The sequence below is a fragment of the Schistocerca gregaria genome, chromosome 11 (assembly GCF_023897955.1).
Source record: "Schistocerca gregaria isolate iqSchGreg1 chromosome 11, iqSchGreg1.2, whole genome shotgun sequence".
NCBI lineage: Eukaryota > Metazoa > Arthropoda > Insecta > Orthoptera > Acrididae > Schistocerca > Schistocerca gregaria.
In genome coordinates, this window is record NC_064930.1 from 143,045,538 (window position 1) to 143,071,318 (window position 25,781).

General features: G+C 41.3%; 1 protein-coding gene across 7 annotated transcripts in view; it reads right to left on the minus strand.

Moving 5' to 3' along the window:
• Positions 1-25,781, minus strand: part of LOC126295258 (uncharacterized) — a 181,151-nt gene that overhangs the window by 35,365 nt on the left and 120,005 nt on the right. For all 7 annotated transcript variants that reach the window (XM_049987665.1, XM_049987664.1, XM_049987660.1 and 4 more), the window contains 3 exons: positions 23,678-23,935; positions 17,775-17,999; positions 16,506-16,686 (listed from right to left, as the gene is read on the minus strand). In XM_049987665.1, the coding sequence (XP_049843622.1) occupies positions 16,506-16,686; positions 17,775-17,999; positions 23,678-23,935 (664 nt within the window). The remainder of the gene's footprint in view (positions 1-16,505; positions 16,687-17,774; positions 18,000-23,677; positions 23,936-25,781) is intronic.

The window sequence follows — 25,781 nt, forward strand, 5'->3', positions numbered from 1 at the left end:
TGTTCATAATGCAAAGATCTTGGGGGAGGGGGGGGGGGGGGGAGGTGCCTTAATTTACAAAAGTGCAATTTCAAGAACTGGGGTACTGCAAAGATGGGGGCAAACTGTGCTGAACAAGTAATAAAGAAGAAATAGTGTTGAATGTATGCAAGAACCACCATTCTTCTTAACAACAAAGTAGCAATGACCATAGAGAACAGTGTGTAAACAAACAATAAGCATTTCACTGTGTGTAAGCAATTCATTCAAAAAATAAGCTTACTGTAAATTATATTCCAGTAACTTTACTCTCCTATTGTGATTTCTAATTAGCAGTGGGGAAGGGAAGGAGAATTCTTAATTTAATGATGATAAAGTATGCCAATATACTTCTGCACCACATCCTTGCTTCAATTGGAACAACAACAAAATGCCAATGGCAGAATACTTTACGCATTGGGGCATTTAATTTAAAATGTGCCATTTCTACTATTATGGACGTCGCCCTTTGCTTTAAAAGTTAGAGCGGCTAAATTTTATGCGTCACAATTGAAATGAATATCCAGTTTTTATGGCCTCACATCACAGCAGAAAACCGGGCTTCCCGGCTTGGCTGATGTCATGTTTCGTAAATCAACACGTTGTGATGTAGGCCCTGTCACCCGAACGAAATATTACGGAGAGATTTGTCGGTGGGAACATGTCCGTGCAGACTGGAACAATTTACGAAAAATGTTTCCTATTGCATAAAAAAACTCATGTTGAAAATGCGCAGTTTATCGGACGGAAGCGGCCTCGTAATCGGTTCTCACACGTACTTGGAGATTATCGCTACGGCAGAATGATTGCACTCACCGCGCGCTAAGTAAACAGCATACGACAACGACTCTGAAGAAGCAGGGCTGACTTCGTGTTATCTTCTTGCATAATCAATCTCAACTCAGCATGCACATAATCTTCAGAGGACCCGATATCTTGTTCCATGTTTAGTTCAACACACTCTTTTGTTAGCACTTTTCACACGAGTTCTTATCACGAAGAATTTACGTACTGGGAGAAAACGCCCATTACACGACTCGTGTTTCGATACTTGTTGCCCCGGCCTGTAAGCACTGTGCAACAAGTGTTCGCTGGGCGCAGATACAACCTTGTTGCGCCCGTTCCTTCTTCCTATTTCTTCTCTTTTTTTCCCCTCTTCTTCTTACCGAAGCCTCACCCGTTACCAAGGAGCACGCGTCACGCCCAGCAAAACTTATGACCGAAGAAGTGTCTTCCACATTGGCTACGACAGACCATAACCAACAGTATCTGCGTATGGGCCTATGGGGTGACGAATAAATTAATAGACGGACAAAAAAAAGTTCACAGCTGTTGGCAGCTCACGATACCAACACAAACACTGAACTGTACGCCATGTTGACCTTCGGCGGTCGCTGACTTGTACGCTGCTACGTTGGCAACGAAATTCTTGTAAACAGCTGCCGGACGAGCTGCAATCTAGCTGCATACATTCCATAACGTTGAAACAATTGAGTGGCGCCAATACCAACGTTTCGGAGCAATACGAACCCATTAACACTCGAGATAAAATATTGTATTAGTCTTCAAAAGTATTAAATGAAAATATGATTTACCTTCAAAAGGATCAAATGATAAATGATTTGTACACGTGGGCAAGTAGCAAGGACGGAAGACAAAATGGCAATTAACAATGCTGAAAAATATAATCACAATCCCAACCCGGCACGGCGGTGAAGATTCACGGGCTAGCTGATTTCGTCTTTGCTCTACAAACATTAGTATATAGCCTTCGCTCTTCTTAGTGGGTTACGTGGTTACAGTACGTAGACTTAAAACCTGTACAATGTGACGTTAAATAGTTTTTGGTGACATAACGCGTTTTAATTTTAGTCCAGACATTTACTTGTTTCAGCAGCACAGTCCCATAATATAATTTGCAATATACCATGCTTAAAATTTTTTAAAATGGCACGAGGAGACTACACGAAAATTAATAACCTGAAAATTTAATAAGTTCTAGTTACACCTTTTTCAACCACAGAATAGCAAAATACCACTGAGTAGTGGCACACCTGCCGACTTGTAAAATTCGCAATGACTTGTCTGGCGTAAATAATATGCAAAAGGACAAAGTTGTACCAAGCAAGTGAAAGGTACTTTGACAGGGCAGAATGTTATGTCTGCTGATCCCTCCTTCCATGTGATTACCAGGCAGTAATCAAATGTCAGTACTAAAATAAAGGCAGAACAGTAACAACTGGCCTATCGATATTTGTTATTAGGTCATTGGAAACGAGAGTTCATTCAAAAACAATTAACAGTGACATAGAGAACGAGTGATTAAGGCAACCTACTCAAATAATAAAGAGTCACAATGACATAAATGCATCACTCAGTATTTGGATTGGTCCTCAACTGTGTTCTCTTTGTGAAATAAGCAACTGATCAGCTCCTAGAAGAAGTAATCGTCTTTTACATATTGTACTACTGCCTAATTTCTATGCTTGGAACGAAAAACTGGAGAAATGTTTTGACTGATGCAAGATTCAATTCATCAATTTTTATTTTACTCACACACGTTTCAGCTCTATGTGCTGTGTATTTTTATGATTATTGTTGTTGTTATGTGCATTTTGTTTTTGTGACATGGAAACACTTTGTGGAGGTTCCTATGATCGATAGATTGATTTTTCAAGCTACACATGGACTTCATACAGTAAGTTACACATGCCAAGACCGTTACACAAGAAGAGTGACGCAGTGTGAGAGGAGAGTTTCTGTTGCAGATTTTCTGCAGAGAGTTCTATTTTGATACAGATAGAGTGAGCAAGTGCAATTCTGTTTGCGATTGAAATGGCGTGACTAATGGATAAAGTTACACCACTGTCTGTGAATTTCATCGAGATTGACAATTACTTAACCAGCTGATGTGACTGACAGACAGACTGGAAACATTCTTCAAAGCTGAAGTACACGGAACAAAGGACAAGGTTACGCAGGTGTGGGTGGTAGTAATGGAGAAGGAAGGCCACTGGCATTGACCAGTCCACAGTTTCCCGTCAGATGAGGAACCAATTAGCAGCAGATGCAGATACTCTGAGAACACATTCACACAATGGTTGTCAAATACCTCCATCACCACACAGTGGATTTCTCAATAGTAACTGACAATTGGTGAAACGTTCCGACTGTCATTTACTGTCTATGTTGAAAAATAGTGCCCTCTATAAGTGTCACTTTGACGTGTAGTGCAGCATTCAATAAAAGCTCCTTGGCCTGTTACGGTTATGTGGAACTTGCTTTATGAAGTCCCCTCACATTTCTATACAAACAGGAGTGATAAGTTGAGATACTGTATATGAAAGACCTTAAGTTGCTTGCTCACTTCCTTCTGTATATTCCTGCTAATCTCAGGAACTGCTCTATGGATTTTGAAAGGGTTGTAACTAATAGATACACTGATTCGTGAGGAAGGTTTTTGTGTATAAATCATAAATATTTCCTGGACACTGTCTGAATTATGACGAATTGACGTCCCACACTGTTACGAAAATGATGCTATTACCATCTAGCATTACAGGTGCCACAACTCTTACGGGAACAGCAGTGACTGACGATTAGAAAAGCTCGACCGAATTCTGTACTGGGCCTCGTGGTCTAGCAGTAAAGTGCTCGTCTGTAAACACAGTGTGACATCGAATTCCGGCCGCACCTTTTCGTTTATCCGGTCGGGCAACCAGTCACAATCATGCGAGTTGCCTACGTGATGTCCGACTACAATTGTTTCACAACAACTGCGTAGCAAGAAAACGTGCAGATACAAAATCTGTCCTCCCCCTCCCAAGAAAAAGACTGCTTCAGGATGAAAAACATTTTTCACCAGTGCAGCAGATGATTCAACTTTCATTTTCTGCTTTCCTCGAATAAACATAAGTGTGAACACGGTTCTTTGTATGGCAGGGAGACAAGTCTGTCATAAAAGGTTCGTGACAAAGAATTGCAACAATGTGTCTCAACAATGAGCCAGGCTACATATTTACATCAAGTGTGCTTGTTATTCCCCCCACCCTACTTTCTTTGTGGTGTTCTCACACTCACCATTCTAGCTTGTAATTGCATTCATAAAACTGTCATGTGCTATGTGTTGTAATGGAACCAATATCTGAAGATTCGTCTGAACAAGTCTACCCAATCTGTTAATGTCGAAGTGTGTTTCTTGTAGCAAATCACGATGGAAAAGGTGATTTGCATCTCAGTTTGGTATAGCAATACACTTAAAAACACATAAAATACTGAAAAACACACACACACACACACACACACACACACACACACACACACACACAAACTGTTGGAAAATGAATGTACTAATCAAGAAATGTTGCCGAGAAACTTACTGCATTTTCTGCTGTTTATAACAATTGAAAAAATTTAGAAAACCGATATTGAATGATTCTACTGCCACCAATGTATGTTTCATGTAAGGACCATAAAGATGAGACGTAAGAGATTATGGCTTGTATGGAGGTCATGGACAGTCGTTTTTTTCCTTGCTCCGTATGCAACTAGAACAGGAAAGGAAATCTGTAGGATTGGTTCCCTCTACTGGCTTTCGTATGTCTGTGGATCTAAGATTTGTGTTGTGTACAGTAGGTTTGGGTGTGGTTCTTTATCAACTGCTTTATAAGACAGAAGTTCCTGCTGCAAGGAAGGAAAGAAAGGATGAACGCCGAGAATGCAAAGAAGTGTTCTTTCTCCTGAATGAGTCCTGTGAGGAATGTTTCGCCCAAATCATCATCTATGTTCACTGCTCACAATGGGAACAGATGCAATTCATTTACTCCGACTTGGATATCACTGTGTATGTAATTATGAAGGAAATAGAACATATCTTTATGCCCTTTTGTGCACTGCTCCCTCACGGTAAATCTCATTTTTCTCCCAGTAAGTCCCTGTCTCTTTTTGCAATTTACATCATTTTCTTCCATTGCTAAGCAATAGTCTATCTTACTCAACAACAAACAGCAATAATCCTCCCATTCATTACTTGCAAGATAAGAAAGGAAGAAAGTAACCAAGCAAGGCAGTTGTCTCGAGTACTGTCACTGGTATACACAGAAATAACCTGAGTTACAGGGTGAGACCCTTTCACCATGTAGTTACAAAACAGATGTATCTATTTCTTCACTTTATGAGCACAGATCCATCATCCTTTCATCACAGAGTTAGTCATGAGATATATTATTCTTTCAATAAGTCATTTTCCCCTGTGTTGTAACTGAGGTACTTCCAGTATGTATTGCTTCGTTTATTCTGATAATTAAAAAGAAAAATTTGAGGGTCATCTACTATGCACTTTAAATCCAGAAACAATAATCTGTGCCACTGAAGTGAAGCTCTGTCGTAAGTACGATGAAATTCCGAATTTGTTGTACTTTGTGAACAGATTGTGGACAACAAATAGAATTTGACTTGACATTTCAATTTCAAATTGCACATAAAAGCGTATCTAAAGAAAAACTACACGTGAACTATTCATAAAAGTCTAATTTCTCGTAAAAAGTTAATTTGAGAGTATTAACAGTTTGAGAATTAAATTAGAGTACGTGAAATCCAACAGGAAGTTAGCCTGTAGTAAAATTAACATTCTACACACAATGTTTAGTATGAAGGTGACCACTCACCATGAAGCTGAAGCATCAAGAATTAGGCAAACATACAGAACACTGAATATGTTGCTGCATTTTCACACAATGTGCTAGCATCAGAACCGTAGTGACGTAGAAGGATGGACAGTGAGTGCGAAGAAAGAAAGGTAAAATCAACATAGCAACTAAGGACGGATGGCATTAGATAACAAGATAGAGGGAGCCATATATCAATACTGATACAATACGGGACAAGTCATGGTAGCAAAAAACAACAAAAAGAATAAAGGCGAACATTACACAGAGTGAAATCATATGTAATCTTTTCACTACTTTTGTTCCAGCCATGTCTTCCCAGCACCATCTCAAAATCACATTGTGCACTGTATGGAGCACCTTCATAGGACATATATTAACAACAGGAATAATTTCGATGAAATAATTGGTAGCATTAATACCACTCTTTCCTTCAGCAAGTAGAAATCAATACGTAAAAGTTTCCTGTAACTGTGGCTGAAATGACAGTTTTATCTGTTGAGTGACAGTTGTTTTACAGCATGATGCGGCAGTACATCCACATGGCTTTTACAGTAAATGTGTCCAGCTAACATTGTGTTGCTGAGTTGAGAACCAACAGTAAGGATGAACTAGAACAGCTAGATATCTCAAATAAAAAACCTGAGAAACATGGCATGCAATGCAGTGTGGAGAAAAGAAAGATATGGTGGTCAGCAAAGGAGGAGATGCACGACATTTACTTTAAGGAACAGGATACTGAAACTGTGGACAACTTAAAATATTTTGGTGGAGTGATAATGAAACATACAAGAATGGAGGCAGAAATTAGTGTAAGAGTACAACACTGCAATGGGATTTACGAGTTTCAGGGGGGGCTTAGTCCGGAGAAGGAAGGTGACAGCTAAGTGTAAGGAAGTGCCACACAGAACACACTTTACATCCATACTGACACATGCAGCAAAGACCTGGAGAAGAGAGGAGAGTAGAAACCAAGCTAAAGCTAGTGAAATGAAATTACTCAGAATTATCTTTTCAGATGGGTCTGAAACATGCATTACAAGGGGTTACCACCCCCCCCCCCCCCCCCACACACACACACACAAAATCACAGAATTATTTTTTTAAAGATATATATTTTCAAATTGTTGCAAACCAACCTTATCCCCTTCAAAATATTGTCAATTACAATGCTTCCATCATTAAAAACATTTTTCGTGGTCGTCTTTAAAAATGGCTGACAGCTCATCCCTCGTTTTTTCTTGAATATTTCAATGTTGCCAAACTGGTGTCCTTTCATGCCCCTTATTCATGCGTGCAAATAAGAAAAAGTCGTATGGAGCCAGGTCAAGTGAGTAAGGTATGTGGAGTAGTGGAACCGTGCCATTTTTAGCCAAAAACTGTCTAACAGAGGTGGCTGTGTGTCCAGGTACATCGTCATGGTGGAAGAACCAGTCTCCTGTCTGCCACATATCGGATCTTTTTCGACTAACAATGTTGCGCACAATCATCTTAAGACTTCCAAATAAAAGGTTTGATTGACAGTCTGACCTGGTGGGGGGACTCGGAATGAACCACGCCCTTGGCATTGCAAAAGCAAATCAGCGTTGTTTTGATGTTTTATTTGACTTGACAACATGTTTTTGAACGGGACAATGATAACGCCTTCCATCGGCTTGGCTGTTGCTTTGTTTCTGGGCCGTAACCATAGTGCCATGACTTATCACGCCTTTGACAGAAAATCTGGATCAGTTTCAAGGTGGTATTTCAAAGCATGACAAGTTTGAACCTGATGTTCCTTTTGATCGTCAGTCAGAATCCATCTAACCTTCAGCATTCTTCTGTAGCACCGCATTTCAAAAGCTTCTGCTCTCTTCTTGTGTAAACTGTTTATTATCCGTGTTTCATTTCCGTAAACGGCTACAGTCTTTACAAATACTTTCAGAAAGGGCTTCCTGACACTTTATACTTAATGTTAACAAATTTCTCTTCTTCAGAAACGCTTTCCTTGCCATTGCCAGTTTACATTTTATATCCTCCGTACTTTCACCATCATCAGTTATTTTATTTCTCAAACAGCAAAACTCCTTTACTACTATAAGTGTCTCATTTCCTTATCTAATTCCCTCAGCAACGCCTGATTTAATTTGACTACATTCCATTATCCTCATTTTGCTTTTGTTGATGTTCAAATGATATCTGGTTTCAAGACCCTGTCAATTCCATTCAACTGCTCTTCCAGGTCCTTTGCTGTCTCTGACATAATTACAATGTCATCGGCGAATCTCAAAGTTTTTATTTCTTCTCCACAGGTTTTAATTCCCCTTCCAAATTTTTCTTTTGTTTCATTTACATATTGAATAACATAGGGGATAGCATACAAACCTGTCTCACTCCCTTCCCAACCACTGCTTCCCTTTTGTGTCGCCTTGACTCTCATAGCTGCCCTCTGGTTTCTGTAAAAATTCTAAATAGCCTTTTGCTCCACGTATTTTACCCCTGCCAGCTTTAGAATTTGAAATAGAGAAAGCTTTTGACATTGTTGATTGGAATACTCTATGTCAAAAAGGAAAGAAAGAAAGAAAGAAAGAAAGAAAAACATTCCCATGAGCGGAGCTTGTGTAGTACACACTGCCACTAAACGCGTATAGCACTACTCATTACCAGTTGGGTGCCGTCTGCATTGTTGACCCAGCTTAATCTGTTCATCTGCTGTGACGTTTTAGCTATTGCTGTTTTGTTTTTTATGATGGCCAGTTTAAGTAGCAGCAATCCTTTTCATTCCCAAATCTACAATTAAAACTCACGGAACCGAGTTCCTAGATAACCCATTAATCTTTGGCAGTTGATCAACTGTCTGTTGAAGGTCTGTGACCATAATCTCTTGAATTTTTCATTATTCTCATCAATTTGGGCAGTTGGATGTCCAGAACGAGATTTGTCGCCAATCGACATGTCACCAGTTTTACATCTATAAAACTAGAGATAAAACATAGGGAGCGAAAGGCTATTTACAATTTGTACAGAAACCAGATGGCAGTTATGACAGTTGAGGGGCACGAAAGGGAAGCAGTGATTGAGAGACAGGTCGGTAGCCTATCCCCAATGTTACTCAATCTGTATACTTTGGAAGCAGTAAAGGGAATAAAAGAAAAATTTGGAAGAGGAATTAAAATCTGTGGAGAAGAAATAAAATCTTTGAGGTTTGCCGATGACACTGTAATTCTTTGGAATGGACAGTGTCTTGAAAGCAGACACCAACAGAAGCAAAACGAGGTTAATGGAATGTAGTCGAATTAAATCAGGTGATGCTCAGGTAATTAGATTAGGAAATGAGGCGCTTAAAGTATCAGAAGAGTTTTGCTATTTGGGAAGTAAAATAACCGACAATAGTCGAAGTAAGGAGGATATAAAATGTTGACTGTCACTGGCAAGAAAAGCATTTCTGAAGAGGAGGAATTTGTTGTCAGTAAGTATAACGAGTCAGGAAGTCCTTTCTGTCAGTATTTGTAAGGAGTGTAGGCATGTACGGAAATGAAATATGGACAATAGACAGTTTATACAAGAAGAGAAAAGAAGTTTTTGAAATGTGGTGCTACAGAAGAATGCTGACGATTAGATGGGTAGATCACTTACTAATGAGGAGGTATTGAATACGATTGGGGAGAAGAGAAATTTGTGGCACAACCTGACTAGAAGAGGAGAGTGGTTGGTAGAATACATTCTGAGCCATCAAGGGATCACCAACTTAGTATTGGAGGAAAGTGTGTGTGTGGAGGGGGGGGGGGGGGGGGGGTTAAAATCTTAGAGGGAGGCCAAAAGATGAATACATTAAGCAAATTGAGAATGATATAGGTTGCAGCAGTACCCTGAGGTGAAGAGGCTTGCACAGGATAGAGTAGCATAGAGAGCTGCAGCAAACCAGTCTCTGGACTCCCCCCGCAATATGTCACTAAATGACATATTAAATATTTTCCAATTTTCTACTGCTGATCAGCCCATTATTTACATAACTGCAAGTCTCATTTTGGAATTTTCCCATTTTCAATTTACCTTGCAGTATAAGATATACAGTTTTTTAAATATAATTATAAAATGTAAATTAGATGGCTTACATCTATTTTGCAGATATTTAAGTTTTTACATGTCACTAAACAGTGTTTAGGAGACCGTGTCTCAGTTTCTGTGCTGTAGAAGTATGTTATTGCTTTACGGATGGCGTGCACCTTTTTTATCTGCAATTATGGAACTCTGACAGCACAATCCACTCCACAGACAGATATATGTTTACAATGAATTTACATTTCACATTTGGGCAATTTCAGTGTTAGTAGTTACATACACAGATCATATTATACTATGCTTTCATGAAATGTGTAAAGATATAATTTGTCTCGAGAGATCTACTGGTTGCTTTAATTATTTTGTGATATCGTGAGATGCTGAAACTTAACCTCTCTCTTTTAGGTTGTCAACAAAGTTTTCTAAATATTGCTTGTGGTTTTAGTTATGTTTGTTCTTTAAGAATTTTGTCTGGAAATGTGACTGTGTGGAAAACAAGGAGACACCTGAATGAGAAATGAAGATGTAAGGAAGGAAAACTGAGTAGAAAAATTGAATGATAGAACTGAAAAGTGTGGGTTAAAATGGTTTGGACCTATACAGAGAATGGAGGGTAGAAAAATACCAAAATGAATCACAGATGCCAAGTTTGAGGGCACGAGGGAGACCCCATGCAAGGTAGATTGATCTGATCGAGACCAGTTTGAGGAGGGCCATTACAAAACAGTTATAAAAGAATGGTGGAAAGACAGGGGAGGGTCGAGAAATACCATAAAATGTCCCATCCTGCCTGACGCTATATAAAGAGAAACGAAGATGACGAGGACTCCAGCTGCAAAAGTACAGGGACTTATATTTAGTATCGAAGATTATTCTGCATAAGAATCACTGTACTAATGAAAATCAAAATGACAGCGTAGTCTTTCGGCTTTCTCAGCAAGCTTAACAATTTGACACATTTGGTTTTGCATCTGAGTTATCATTTTCTTTATACAAGTTTTGACAACTTTCCTGGTTGTCATCTTCATGTGTGGAATGCAAATTTTGTTGCTCACTGCTTTGACTCCAACCAAACTGAACAAAACACACTGTACACTGCCACACAGATTGTTTGCATCACTGTCAAACAACAGTCAGTCTCTCTGACATTTACGACCAACTGAAATGGTAAGTCAAACAGTAAAAAATGTTACAGGCTAGGAAAGCGTTGGAAGACTACACCCTTCATCAAAAATGCATTAACAGCCAAATCTATAAGAGTAAAGAAAATCAGCATGTTTCCCAATATGATTGGAGCAAACCTAGTGCCAGGTTCCACACCCTGTTCTTCATTAAATTATCCCTCAGTCCAATCTCCGCTGCCTCCTATTACACTGTCCCAGGAGTTCAGAGTCAGCACCGTGACAAAGGTGACTTCATATTTTGTTTCATACTCACAGCTTGAGACATAGCCCCAACTTGCTACAATTCCATCCCTCCAATTATTTTCAACACGAAAAAGCCTATTTGTTTGTCGGTTCAACTTTCTTGTGTGGCGTTAATGCCGTCGGACTCGAATCACTAATAACTGCGAGATCAACAGTGTGTAAAAAATTGTTGAGCTCACTATGATAGATTACATCTGTACAAGGTTGTCAGCCAATATTTGTTTTTCCCGAGACGTCACTGTACCACGGCAAGCGCATGCGAGTAACTGTGACAAATTAGCTTTATGTTCAGTTATAAATTGGTGTAGTGTGGAAACACAATTGGCTAGAACATTGAGTCAGGTGTCATTGTGATGATCTTGCAGAGCAGTACTAAGACCTCAAGTGAGACACTAAAATAGTTCACCAGAATATTAGTGAAAATCAGTATTAAATTGAAAATTACAAAATAATGAAAGATGGCATCTTCATACGATTCATAAATATGCTCAGAATTATAGAAAACATGAGTCAAAGGAAAGTTCACATGGAAAGGAATCGAAAAAGCCTGAAAAATCCCCTGCCAAGGGAATGCAAGAGCACCAGCACCTTCGAAAGGAGAGAGGGGGGGAGGGGAGAGGGGGGAGGGGGCACAAAGCTGTCTCACGTACCTGACCCATTGGGCTCAGAGAGGCTAGCAATGTCTACGGATCATGTGCAGGCGTCACTGCAAGGCAGTGCAGGAAACAGTGATAATACAGACATACATGTGACAGTGCCACACGAATATGTATCTCGACCGACAAATGTCATCACATTGCCAACTGACTTTAAATATCACGAATTTGCGGACATACGAGTGCAAAACGTTTGTTAAGATTTTATACTGACTTTAAATACCTACAGCATGGACCCAAACCACACACAGAAATTTCTTCTCTTTTCAGTTTTCCACTACACATAAGGCATATACCACAAATACTTAAAATTGCTAAAGTCTTATCCTCGCAGTATTTCACAACACCTTATCATTCGCGGTACAGCTTACAGACTCCCAATGCCAACACTGTCGACTATTCACAAAGAAACCTCGTATTTAAAGAAACATTCTAAATTCACAATTTACTAATATTGTGTTATTCCAATTCCTAATATTCATGTGTTTCAAGATTGGCTTTGCTTATTTGAAAGCACTCATTCTCCTTTTCAGACGCACATTTCACTTTTTCCAAAAGCTTTATACTTAAAAAGGTTACTAGTAACGTAAAATAACATACCTGCCTGGATAGTCACGCACGTCGGCACACCACTTCGAGGATTCGAGGAGGTGTGCCAGTCCCGGATCAAACCCACCCTGCAGATTAAAGACAAGGGCCACTGTGCTGACCACCACAGCTATCGCATCCGACTAGGTGAACACTGGATCGGTACCCCCCCGTCCCACCTCAGTTACACGATTCACAAACATTCCGAAAAACATTCTCATACTTCCACACAGACAACACTAGGTGCAGAGGGGTGAGGTACACAAATCTTGACCCCAGGTGGAAGAGGTGGTGGCAGGAAGGGCATCCGGCCACCCCCTACTACTAACATCTACAAACCCAGATTAACACAACAACCCCGTAAAGATACGGGTTAAGGCCAGGTACAAAAAAAGAAAAAAAAAGGAAAGAATCAAAATTCTTATATTCCACAATGATGTTACAATGCAATTTTGTCAAAATTCCACTGTTGACGGTGTAGTGTAACATGCAGTTCTATGGGGTAACATTTTGCATTTTTGTCTCTTAGGCTGACAAAAGATGTCTGTGCAGGTGAAAACTTAGTCTTAGATAGCTGTTAAGTGTTGCGACGTCCTACTGTGCACACTCTTGTTTGGGAATGGGCTGGTGAAATGAAAGTCACACCAATTTTGGACATCGCTAACGCGCGGCGGCAAGTAATCCTCTCAGACTGCTGTAGTGGAGCACTTCTTCCGGTGCCTCAGTTTGAAGCTGCTCTGGTGGCCAAAGACGGAACAGCCAGGTGCAAGAATGTAACACGTAAAAAACAAGAAACATCATTATTTGAAAGAGCTTGACAGCTGTTCTCAGAGCAAGCCACATATGTTGTAATTTGTCAATTAAGCTATGAAGTTAGATCTGATCACCCGCTACTGTAACCGACACTGTACAGAGGTAACACTGTGCATAAAATACAAAAGAGTTGACCCTAATTTGTTTACGTTATTTGGTGGCTCGCACAGATTAAAGCTCTCCTCCAGCAATCACACACGTCTACAAGGAGAAGAAGACCAACAACACGGTGCTGACACTGCACAGCACGATCACAAAAGTAATTAACTGCAAGCGCGCCAACCGGAATTTCTTTACAACGTAAAGTGAACGTACCTGCTTCCAGTCATAGAACACGCTCGACGTGCACCACAACACGAGGTAATACCACGCAACACCTCTACAGTGTATTTGGAAATCACACCACACTGAACTAAGGGTGTAGATTATGTCGGAAACTCGAAACGAAGTTGTGGATCTGTTTTTTTCTGTAGACATGAGATTTTTCTTTTAATTCGTTCTACTGTTACGTAACATGTAACAGTTAGTTTCAGTGGATGAAAGCTACTGAATGTAATGTGTAGTGTTCAGATGTTCAATTTGTTTTTTGCAAATGTGTGTTTCGATAAGGCAATAAATACACAATTTAGTGCAGGAAGCATTTCCTGAAAAATTTCCAGAAACAGCTGTACGTTGTCGCATTTTGTAGACTTATTGAGAAGGGGTTACGCGAATACCAAAACTGTTTCCATACAGAGTGACAGGAGTACAAGAATTGAACAATGTAGATTATGAAAAGTGAATCTGTTACTGCAAATGGTTTACATCTTTTACTGAGGGGAATACCATAGATATTCGTGGTGTCACCTCTTATACAGATGAGACCGCATTCCACACCTCTAGTCGTGTTGACACACAAAACACGATTACGGTCAACAGAGAATCGTTTTGCTGTGCTCGGAACACCATTGCACGACCAGAAAATTAGTGTGTGCGTAGCAATATGCATACAGTGCATTAGTGAGCAAAATTTGTGAAGAAATTGTGAACAGTGAACATTACCATTTAATGATCTGTGATTTCATCGCCCAGCTAGAGGAAGATGAAATCTACTAGTCACAGTTTCGACAAGTTGCAAAACTGCAGGCACAGCTAACGACAATATGCCGTCTCCTGAAAGAGTTTTCTGGGGAATGTGTCATCTCGGAAAAACTATTGCCCTTAACTTTCAGACCTTGCTCCACCAGACTTATTTCTTTGGTGAGCAGCAAAATCTGTCATGTTTTGCAATCACCCGTGAACTTCAAAACTGAAATAACCACATATGGGAGAAGCACCACAATCACATCTGTAAAATGGGTTTTCCGATTAAATTAAGTCATTTTGGACTTGTGTAGCTGCCTGTGGTCATCATTTCTAACACTTAACTACACGACAACTTTCCAGAAGCCCTGTAGTTTTGTATACATGATTTTTCTTATTGCAATCTTACTAAAATAACATGTTAGTTTATGAAATAGCGAAATTATAAAATTAAGCTTTCCAGAAAATTTTGGTGGGCCTTGGAAATTACTGTGCACATTAAAACTTCTGTCTCATAAAATAATGTCTTTCATATACATCAATTTAAGGAGATACACACAGCTTATGATTACATCAGCTCACTTCACTGCCTATTGTATCTTTCTATCTTTTACTTTTTCTGTCTGCTATGATAATATCTACAATTTAATAGCTTTGTATTTTAACACTTCGCAATTTCTGAACTACACGTGCCCTTACATAGTCACCGCGCACAAAGCTGCAGCGTCAGCATAGTTATTACTTTACAAGTTGGACAGCTACCACGTTAAATTGTGCTACTAGTGAAATTTTGGGGAACCACTGATTCTCTCTCTCTCTCTCTCTCTCTCTCTCTCTCTCTCTCTCTCCCCAGAGGCACTTTTGGTATATTTTTGTGAAGGATATTTACCTTATTTGTAACATTTTTTAGGTTTGGCACAACATTTTGGTAGGTTTTAAATATCTGTGATATTGTTTTGTCCTTTGACGACATCGGTAAACAATTGCTAGCATGCCGTGCAGTGTCTTCCGGTCACAGTCAGGCCGGAGGAAAAGCAGCAACTGACAAAATGTGCAAATGTCAAATCAAAACATTTTCAGCCGTCTAAATTTCCAGTTTTATTTTATATGTGCAACCAGTTTCAGTGTTACATTGCACCACCTTCAGGCACCCTGGCCGACATGTAGGAAGAATCGCATCTCTTACAAAGTCGAAATAGGGGCCAGCGTGCAGTTACCGGTATCTGTAGATTTCTTCTTAACACAGCAATCCCTTCAATCGACACTCGATTTCAAGTGTACGGGAGATGGAATTCTTCCTACACGATGGTCAGGAGGCTCAAAGACTGCTCAACCTGACGCTAAAACTCGCTAAAACTGGTTGCACAAATAAAATATAACTGCAAATTTAGATGGTTGAAGGCGTTTTGTTTTGACATTTACACGGAACAGCCGAGGTCCCACAACCACTTAGAATAAAGGTAGACTTACACAGAAAAAGTTTTCAATTGACACCTGACAAATATGAGGGAAGTCTTCGAAATACAACGGCCGGAAAACATGACATTCACTCACTCCCCAACCCGGATATTTGTAAATTGAGAAAGCAATATATGAGACAAGTAAGAAAAGCAACCTTTTAATAGTGACGTCCAGCTCTACACGATCACGTCAATTAAATATGTAGACAGTGTCGCAAAGTGACTCAAAATGGTACGAGTGCAATAGGTAGATTTTAGGAAAGGCAAGTTGTCGACTCGGGTTTACTGGAAGAATATTGGGAAAATGTAGATCACCTATTACGGAAACAGTGTGCATAACACTCGTGCAAACTCACTGTTGACTACTGCTCTAGTGTTCGGGACTGTCAACTGGCCGGATTAAACAATATATCGTAGGAATTCAGAGAGGTATGCCACTAGATTTTTTACCGGTAGGTTCGATCGACACGACAATGTTACGGAGGCGCTTTACGAACTAAAACGGGAATCCCCGGAGGGAAGACGACTTCCTTTTTTGCGAAATACCAAGAAAAATTTCGAGAATTAGAACACACAGCCGGCTGCAGAAAGATTCTAATAGAGCCACTGCAAGGACGAAATAAGAGGAATTGAGGCTCACAAAGAGGCATCACACCACTCCATTTGCGAGTGGAACGGGTAAGGGAACGGACGATTAGCTGAGGTAGAAGGTACCCTCCAACCTGGAGTGTACAGCAGACCGGAGAGTACTCAAGTAGACAGAAATGCACTCACTCTTGAGCGGGGGCGGGCCGACGCGGCCGTCGTGTGCCACGCGCACGTGCTGCTGCAGGGCCGACACCCCTAGGAAGAAGCGGTGGCAGGACGGGCACACCATCTCCTTCGCCTCGTACGCCGCCAGCAGGTTCTCCACACTGCTGCCGGCCCCGCGCGATGGCCGCATTCCGTACTGCCTCTGCGACAGGGGAACAGCGGCTCGGTGATACTGTGGCTCGGAGAAAACCTGCCGTGGGTTAGCAAAATAGTGCGGAATTTTGTGAAACAAAAATTTAAAAATCTACTCCTTTTCCAGGTGGCAAAAGATAACAGAACAAACACTACATTTACCGTACACCAGTAAAACGTAGGGAACAAAAGTTACCTATAACTTAGCAGAAACTCGGCGTGGAATGGAAATAGTAATCGGAAAGGGTGTAAGGCAGGATTGTAGCCTGTAGCCGTGTTACTCAATTATTACAATGAGAAAAAAGTGGAGGAAGCCGAGGAGAAATTTGGAAAAGGAATTTAAGTTCAGAGAGAAGAAATAAAAACTTTGCACTTTACCAAAGACGTTTTAATTCTGTCAGAGGTAGCAAACGACTCGCAACACGAGTGGGGAGGTCGGAATAGAGTTTCGAGAAGGTGTCGTACGACGAATACCGAAAGAAGTAGAATGGGGCAGAATGTAGTGGAATTAAATCGGCTGACACTGAGGCAAACCGACTGGGAGATGACACACTAAAAATACACAATTTCTGCTATTTCGGCAGTAGAGTAACTGATTACGGTAGAAGTGGAGAAGATATAACAATTGGAATGGCAACAGTAAGAAAGGCATTTCCAAAAAAGAGAAATTTGTTAATGTCTACAATAAATTTAAGTGCTAGGAAATACTTTCTGAAAGTATTTGTATCGAGTGTACTCTCGTATAAAATTGAAGTGTGGATAATAAGTAGTTCAGGCGAGAATAGGAATAGAAGCTTTTGAAATGTGGTGCTGCAGCAGAATGCAACAGATTAGATGGATAGTTAAATTAGGTACCGAATTGATGGGGGGAAAAAACTGTGGCACAACTTGCCGAAATTAGGAATCGGTCGATAGAACACGTCTCGAGTTGTCAGTTTGTATATGTGGAGGGTGAGGTGAGGGACAGTAAAGATTGTAGAGGGAGACCGAGGCTCGACTACAGTGAGCAGGTTCGTACGGGTGTGTGGTGCCACAGTTATGTGGAGGTGGGGAGGCTCACTCAGGACTGACCGGTGACAGAGCTGCAACTATTCCCACCTTAACCGAGCCGACGACAGGTGCCACGGTCGTGGCACCTCCGACACCACCGCGGCGGGCGGAAGTGTCCGGGACGGCCTTCTCGATGCCCGTCGGTGCCTCGCCGCCCGCCCCCGCCAGCACGGCCGCACCGTCGCCGCCTCTGCGGGTGACGTCTGCGGGCGACGCCTCCGGGGCGGTCCGCTGGTGGTCCAGGTCCACGATGTCTGCCTCCTCCTCCTCTTCCTGAAGCAGAGACTGCAGTTTCTAACTATCTGAAAGTTATCTCTGGCACCTGAGCAATGAAACTGGAATACTTGTTTAATAGAACATATTTAATGAATCTTTGCCAATACTAATTTTGAGATACAGTATGATCCCGATTATCTGGGCTAATTTGGACCCGAGACGGCACGAATAACGTGAAATCGTAGAAAATCTGAAACAGCTTTTTACTGTAATTATAAAACATTTGAACAAAATTATACTTAAAATACTTTGTATTTTCTATAACTTGGCTTCAATTCATTTTCCGGAAGCGATTGCCCAACTTTTTTTTGTTTCTCTTTTTAATTCTTTTTTCCCCGACACTGACAGTCTTTTCCCGAGTGTCAAATGGTCAGTACAGCCAAATGAATTTTCTCTCACATCTGCTAGTAATAGATTGACGAATTTCAGTGCCTCAGTATGCACAATAACAGGTTCCCCGACCGCTTTGCCTTAACTCTCTTCCTCTACTGAATACATTTTGTTTGCTATATCTGCCTCGTCCTCTTCAAACGCACTTCATTCACTGTATCTGGATCGCGAAGCTACTCGAATCCCACCGGTATTGCTGTTTCGCCAAGTGAGGATGTTTTCGTCATTTGTGTCTTCACTAACGGAAATTTGTATTCGGAATGAAAAGATTCATTCTAATTACAACATAATATCTCAGGTTTTATTATTTCATTCTTTCAAAATTCCATAACTATGCACCGACAATCTGCAAGTTTGATAATCTGCACCCGAGTAATCAGGAATTTGTTGTAATTACTATTTGTTTATTCAGTTTTGTGACAAATGGGTGGAATCGAAGCAACAAAGCTCTGTCACATCAAGTTACATTTATGGAGCAAATGAAGAATAAGAAGTTTTGATTTTAGTTCTGACCAATCCTTTTTATTGCCTTTCTACGTAATATAATGCCATGTCTCTATCCTCCCCTCCCCCCCCCCCCCCCCCTCGCCCTACTCACAAAAATCACATTAGAAAGGACAGTATCTCATAATATTCCTAAAAACATGTACCACACACCTGTGGATGATACAGAAGTGGAAGAGGGACATTTTGTTTAAGAATAATCAGCATGCACAGTGCTAAGCAACACTCAAAAATAAGAAAATGCTTCACACTCTCAATCCGTGAAGCAGACCTGTAGTTTTACATTTTTACATTAAGCTCAGAATTACTATTCTGTCGAATCACTGAAGTCTTAGTCTTGTTTTCGTAGTGTTACAAAAGTAAAACTCAAAATTTTAAAGCTGCAACAAACTACTGCCTGTACAATGGCAGTCTTTTCGGCCTTACGAGGGGACGGTATAGTCTTCCTCGTACTGACTGGATTTCTATGACACGATGCGCACAGCACAACTAGACTTCAACATATATAAACAGGAAGACTCCATCATCAAACGTTTTCGAGAAATTCTAGTTTCAAAATTTTATGCGTCCTTATAAACTTTGTGTGGTTGCTGGTGTTCAAGAAGTCCACAGGTTGGTGAGTAAGTGCTTTGTTTTAAAAATGTGAGATCTCAGAATCAGATCTCTCTGACAGTACATCCTTTTTTTTCCATTTTCAGATAATCTTCACAACAGAGTTAGTATAACTGCGCAAATTATCAATATCACTTAATATTTAATTATTTTCATAATCTTTACCTTCAAAACTCCGATTTTGGAAGCAATTCCGCGTACTTCCTGCATATTTGTTCCAACTCATCACAAGTCCATTTTTCTGGTATACATCCAGGTACTCTATAACTCATTGAATGAACCTTTTTTCCAATATTCTTACAGGTAATTTTGACCCACCAGAAACAGTTGCATATGCACAAGTGACTATCGGTTGATGGAGGGAGAAAGGGAACAGCACCCACAAACTAACAGAATACTTTATTTGATGTTTGTGACTCAGTTACTCGAGACAGTTCCAAAATGTTTGATTGTACGAATAAATGTAGTGATATATCTGGTACTTCCACAGAATGAGAAAGTTAACCTGACTGTGAAATGAAACGCTTTACAATGAAGTTTCAAAATTTTGATTAAATAAAGCACTCGTGTACAGTGAACAGCTCTTTCTGTGGAACAATTTTATTGCTACAAATGCAGAAATATGGTTACAATGGGAAACTACTTCCAAAATTTTAAAGTCCGACTTTTCACGGAAATGATCTTAAAAATAAGAAATGAAATACTAAGTGTTAAACACAATAAATCTGTTGTTAGAATTACGTGGGAATGAAAGAAAAGTACCGGCAGTAAGATTCAATTCTGAGACCACAGGCTTGTGAAATTACCACTTACGCATTTTTCTGCACACACTCTGTGAGCATCTGTGACTTCACAAAGTATACTATAAGAATGCTTTAAAATGTCAAACTCTATTTTCTCAAAAATCGTTGAGGTTGCATACTCCTTTTTACACATGTAAAGCCCTAGTTCATTCTACACATTCTGTCACTATAATTAAAAACTGATAATGAGGAGTTCTTATGGCTCCCGTTAGTGACAAAGAGTAAATTTTTATATTTTAGTATATTTACGATATTAACGTTTCAATATAACAATGGAAGATTCGGGATGGAATAATGACAACATTAAGAAAAGTATAAATTACTACTTACCATGTAGCGGAGATGTCGAGCCACAGACAGCCACAATAAAAAAGACTACTAAATACACAAACTTTCGGCCAGTAGGCCACCTTCCAAAATAGACAACATACAAACACGCATTCACCAAAACACAGCTCAAATACACGTGACCAATGTCTCTAGCTGTCGGGGCCAGACTGTGACCCACTGCGCACAACGGGAGAAGCTGCCTGGGTGGTGGGCGTAAGGTGGAGGCTGGAGTGAGGAGGGGGAGCTGGGTACAGGTGGGGGACAGTGAAGTGTTGCTTGTGGGGCGTACAGGGACAAAGTGGGGAGACTGTAGGGCAGCTAGGTGCAATCGGGAGGTAGGACAAAGGGTGGCAGCGGGCGTGGGCGGTGTGGGGTGGAGCGAGGATGGGGTGGGGGAACTGGAAAAGGAAGAGAAGTCGACGGACTGTGGGTGCACTTGTGGAGTAGAAGATTGTGGACTGGGAACAGGGAAGGGGATAGGTGGGTGAAGGACGACGACTAACGAAGGTCAAGGCTAGGAGGGTTACGGGAACGTAGAATATATTGCAGGGAGAGTTAGCACCCGCGCTCTTCAGAAAAGCTGGTGTTGGTAGGAAGGATCGGTACGGCACGTGCTGCGAAGAAGTCATTAAAATGAAGAACGTCACGTCGGGCGGTGTGCTCGGCAACCGAGTGGTCCGGCAGTTTCTCGGCCACATTTTGTCAGTGGCCATTCACTCGAGCAGACAGCTCGTCGGTTGTATTGCCCGTGTAGAATGGTGCATACCGGTCGCAGCACAGCTCGTATACCCCACGACTTGTTTCGCAGGTACCTCTGCCTTCGATGGGATGGATGATGTTTGTGACAGGACTAGAGTATGTGGTGATGGGAGAATAAATGGGACAGGTTTCGCATCTAGGTCTATTGCAGGGATACGAACCACGAGGCAAGGGATTAGGAGCAGGGACGGAACGGATACTGTGTACGTTTGGAGGGCTCCAGAATACCACTGTGGGAGGGGTGTGGAGGATAGTGGGTAGGACGTTTCTCATTTCTAGCACGACGAGAGGTAGTCATACCACCCACTCCGTACTGACAAGTCCCTTCCACACACCCTAGCCAATCGTGACGATTGCGTATGTAGTGACAATAAGTTCCTCTTTAAATATACGACGAGTCTCACCGAGGCATACACAGACTGTAATTCCACGCTAATTTTGTACAGAAGCAGATCTCCTGTGCCTTATCTCTCCAGCCACCCAACTTCTCCCAAAATCCCATTGTCCAGCCAAAAAGGAGATTTCCCCTCGTGACACAGTACCACCGAGGACTGGAGCAACCGAATCACATTCTCCGGCACAGTTTCAACTGCTTCTCGTCAAGCCCGAAATGAGGAATATCGTAATTAATATCCTCCCCCACCACTCCCTCAGAGTGATATTCCACCACCCACCGAACGTACACAGTATTCTCGTCCAGCCCTACTCCACCCTTGCTCTCAACCCCTCGCCTCTTGGCTCTTATCGCTGTAGTACACTTAGATGCAAGACTGGTCCCATACATCCTCCCACTATCACTTACTCTAGTCCAGTCACAAACATCACCTGTTCCATCACAGGCACGGCTACTTGTGAAACCAGTCATGCGATCTGCAAGCTAAGACGCAACCACTGTGCTTTTTTACAGGGGCACGACAGCCTATAAGCTGTCTGTCCACACAATTGGGCACCAACAAACTGAGGCCGAGAAACGGCCGGACCGTCCAGTTGCCGAGCACACTGCCCGATGCAACGTTCCTCCTTTCGGTGACTACTTCACAGCCTGTGCCATCTGGATCCTTCCTACCGACACTAGCTTTTCTGAATTGCGCAGGTAGGAACTCTCCCTGCAATACATCCGAAGTTCCCGTAACCCTCCTCGGCCTCGACCTTTGTTAGTCATAGACCTTTATTCACCTATCTCCTTTCCTGTTTCCATTGCACCAGTACACAGCCCTCTATTCCGTCAATGCACCCATTGTCTAGTTTTCCACCCCTCCCCTCAACCGCCCACCTTCTGGTTAACCCACACGCTGCACCTAGCTGCCCTACCCTGCTACCCCTCCCTCTCCCCCTTTTCCCTCCCCAGTCTCTCCTTACCACTCAGACTGCTATTCCCATCACGCACAGTTGGTCACAGTTTGGCCTCAGCAGACAGAGACATTGGTGTGTGTGTGTGTGTGTGTGTGTGTGTGTGTGTGTGTGTGTGTGTGAATGCATCTGCATGAATGTGTGCTTGTAAGTTTTGTATTCAGAAGAAGGCCTTCTGGCTGATATCTTACGTGTTTAGTAGACTTTTGTTATGCCTGCCTGCAACTCGAGATCCCGACTATACGGTGAGTAGCACTCTATCCTTTTCATAATATTGTCAAGTTTCGATATACTTATACAGACGTATTTTTTTCCATTTATGGCAATACAATAAAATATTTTTCAAATCAGGCAGACCCTAAGGGTACCGAGCGAATTTATGTTCTACCCGATACCCAGCAACAACCAGAAGTCGGGACCTGCATCATAATTTGCTTAGAAATATAATAATGCAACATTGGTTAATTGTAAATCAATTCTGTAATGCAATGAATAGAAAAATTAAGAATGACTCTCTCTAATGAAAGATATGTTCATGCTAAAGAGTCTGTTACATAAATTATTTGTAAACGGACAAACGAAGTGATATTGAGACATGTCTGAAAAACATTTTAGAACTGACTGTTTTACTTTACTAGATAAACTTCCTAATGTATTTATTCTACAAAACTGAAATTACGCAACACTGAACTTAGAGTTAAAGCAAGAGAAAAAGAGATTTGGTTACAAAACTTTAAGGAACCGAAAACCAATAATTCATAGGAAATAGTGGCCACAGCTTTGATTGACTTATTATAAAATATTTCTGCAAAATGAAAAGGTGTAGCTGGAACATTCCAGAGATACTGACAACAGCCAATCCCCTAAACACACACACACACACACACACACACACACACACACACACACACAGGACAGTCACATTACCTCTTCCTCGGGCGCGGACACTGAAGCTGACGCCTCGGCCTTGATGGGCACCCAAATGGGCCCCGCACCACCCAGCTGCTGCAGGATGGCCATCTCCTCGTCCGTGGCACCCATCGCATTCTGCAGCTCCCGCAACCCCGCGGGGTCTGCCACGGGGTACGGCAGTGCGACAGTGGAGGCGTCCGGGGGCACAGTACCCGCGTCTGTGCCAACACCCGCCGCGTCGTCTGCATTACGGCTGCCCAGGATCTGCAGCGACTGTCCGACACGAGCTACCGTCAGGAACGAAGCTTACATGTACGTTTATTGCTCAATGAAGTGAAATTTAGCCCCAGCCAAGTGGAAACTCACTCGGACACACGACTAGCTACTGGCTTCGACCACTTCGAGTCGGTGCAGTGCACACCCGAAATCTGACTGCGGGAAGTACCTCCGAGGACAACCACGAGGATTTGCTGCCACTGCCACAAAATTAACTGATAACGAGGAGGAGGGAGAAGTGGCTGTGCCGAGGGAGTCAGTGGACAGTGTGGAAAATATGGCAGGAAGGCTTCCCTTTGAGTGTCTAAAAGCGTAGTGCACAAAGATACATTGAACTTTTCGATACACCTCATGCAACTCTGGACACAACCGTGCACACTCTGTTAATTTGCATTATCTGGTCTATTTAATAGACTAAGGAGAGCCTCCGTACCTGTTTGCTGTGCACTTTTGCAAACCATTTCTGACATTCTGTCTCATAAAATAAATCTGAAGAAATTAATGTTACCAACGTATGAAATTCATGTTACCACCATAACTTACTTTTAGTGAATACTTTATTGACAACTAGCTTTGGTAAAAAGAACCATTCTCAGTTTGACTTAAAAGTACATTATAATAAAAATACAGGTCAACATGTAAAATGTCGTACCCAAGGTAACAGTTGTTTTGTCAATAACATTTACATCAAAACTGTCACTATTGCAGTCACGAATTCTCCACAGCACATACTGACATAATTCTGACAAAGTTCTTTGCTGTTCATTTGCAAATCTTAAAATGGCTGATTTATGCCTTGAAACTGACAGACCTGTGTTGGTATGTGATGTAAAGAACATTTTATAGCAGATGTAAATTTTCTTGACAAATACAGCTGTTAATTCAGATACATAGTGTAGCAGGACTTTGAATTTCGCCGCGCTACACACGTTTCCTCAGATAAAAATTATACCGTCGCAGCGGTATGAGCGCTAGACGGCAGAGAGTAACTCTTTTTTGTTTTCTATCCGTTTCATTATTGTCTCTTGATAGCAAAAGATTAAAGCAGACGTGATCTGATTAAGACAAGAAAACTTATTAATAAGTAGACATTGTGGAAGTTGTTATGAAATTCGGAGGATGGAGATAAGCAACTAAAATAAATTGCATTTAATATCAAGACGGTTTTGGATATATTAGAAATTCCTGGACAATGAAACTTATTGCAAGATTTCGGAGCAGACTTTTCATGCAGAAATGAAGGAGATTTTTGAAGACCTGGACGCTGCACGAAAGAAGGCATGTTAACCTGGTAAAGGATGAACTCTTATCTACGCCATTTCCCCCTGTAAGTTACATTTTGTTACTCTCTGTTCTTTTTCAATAATTTTTGTAGTGGAAATTGGTTTAACTTTTGCTCAAAAACACCACAAGAACCGCCCCAACAATAGCTTTACCGAATCACGAAGTCCAATAGCTTTTCTGTAATACGAAGTCCGATTTGCTTTTCATTCTTTCCCTTTTTCAATGTCATTTATGATTTTAAAACCACTTTTTATTCACCATTTCTTCCCACCATTTTCAACTTTTTCTCTTCTTCTCTTTTTCTTTTTTATTAACCACTACAAGTGTTTTACGTGTTAACTACTCTACCGAGATGTTTTTATTATAACATGTTTCGATGGAGACTTCAAAATGCCTGCCCAGACAGCTGTGTGCGTTAAAGCACTGCTTGTGGAATGGAGAGGAGTGCCAGCCCTGGTGTCAAATCCGTCTGGTGGATTAATGAAGAGGGTAGGTGTGTTGGTCAGCATTTAGGCATTTTCCCACATCCCACTAGCTGGATACCGGGCTGGTAGCCGTA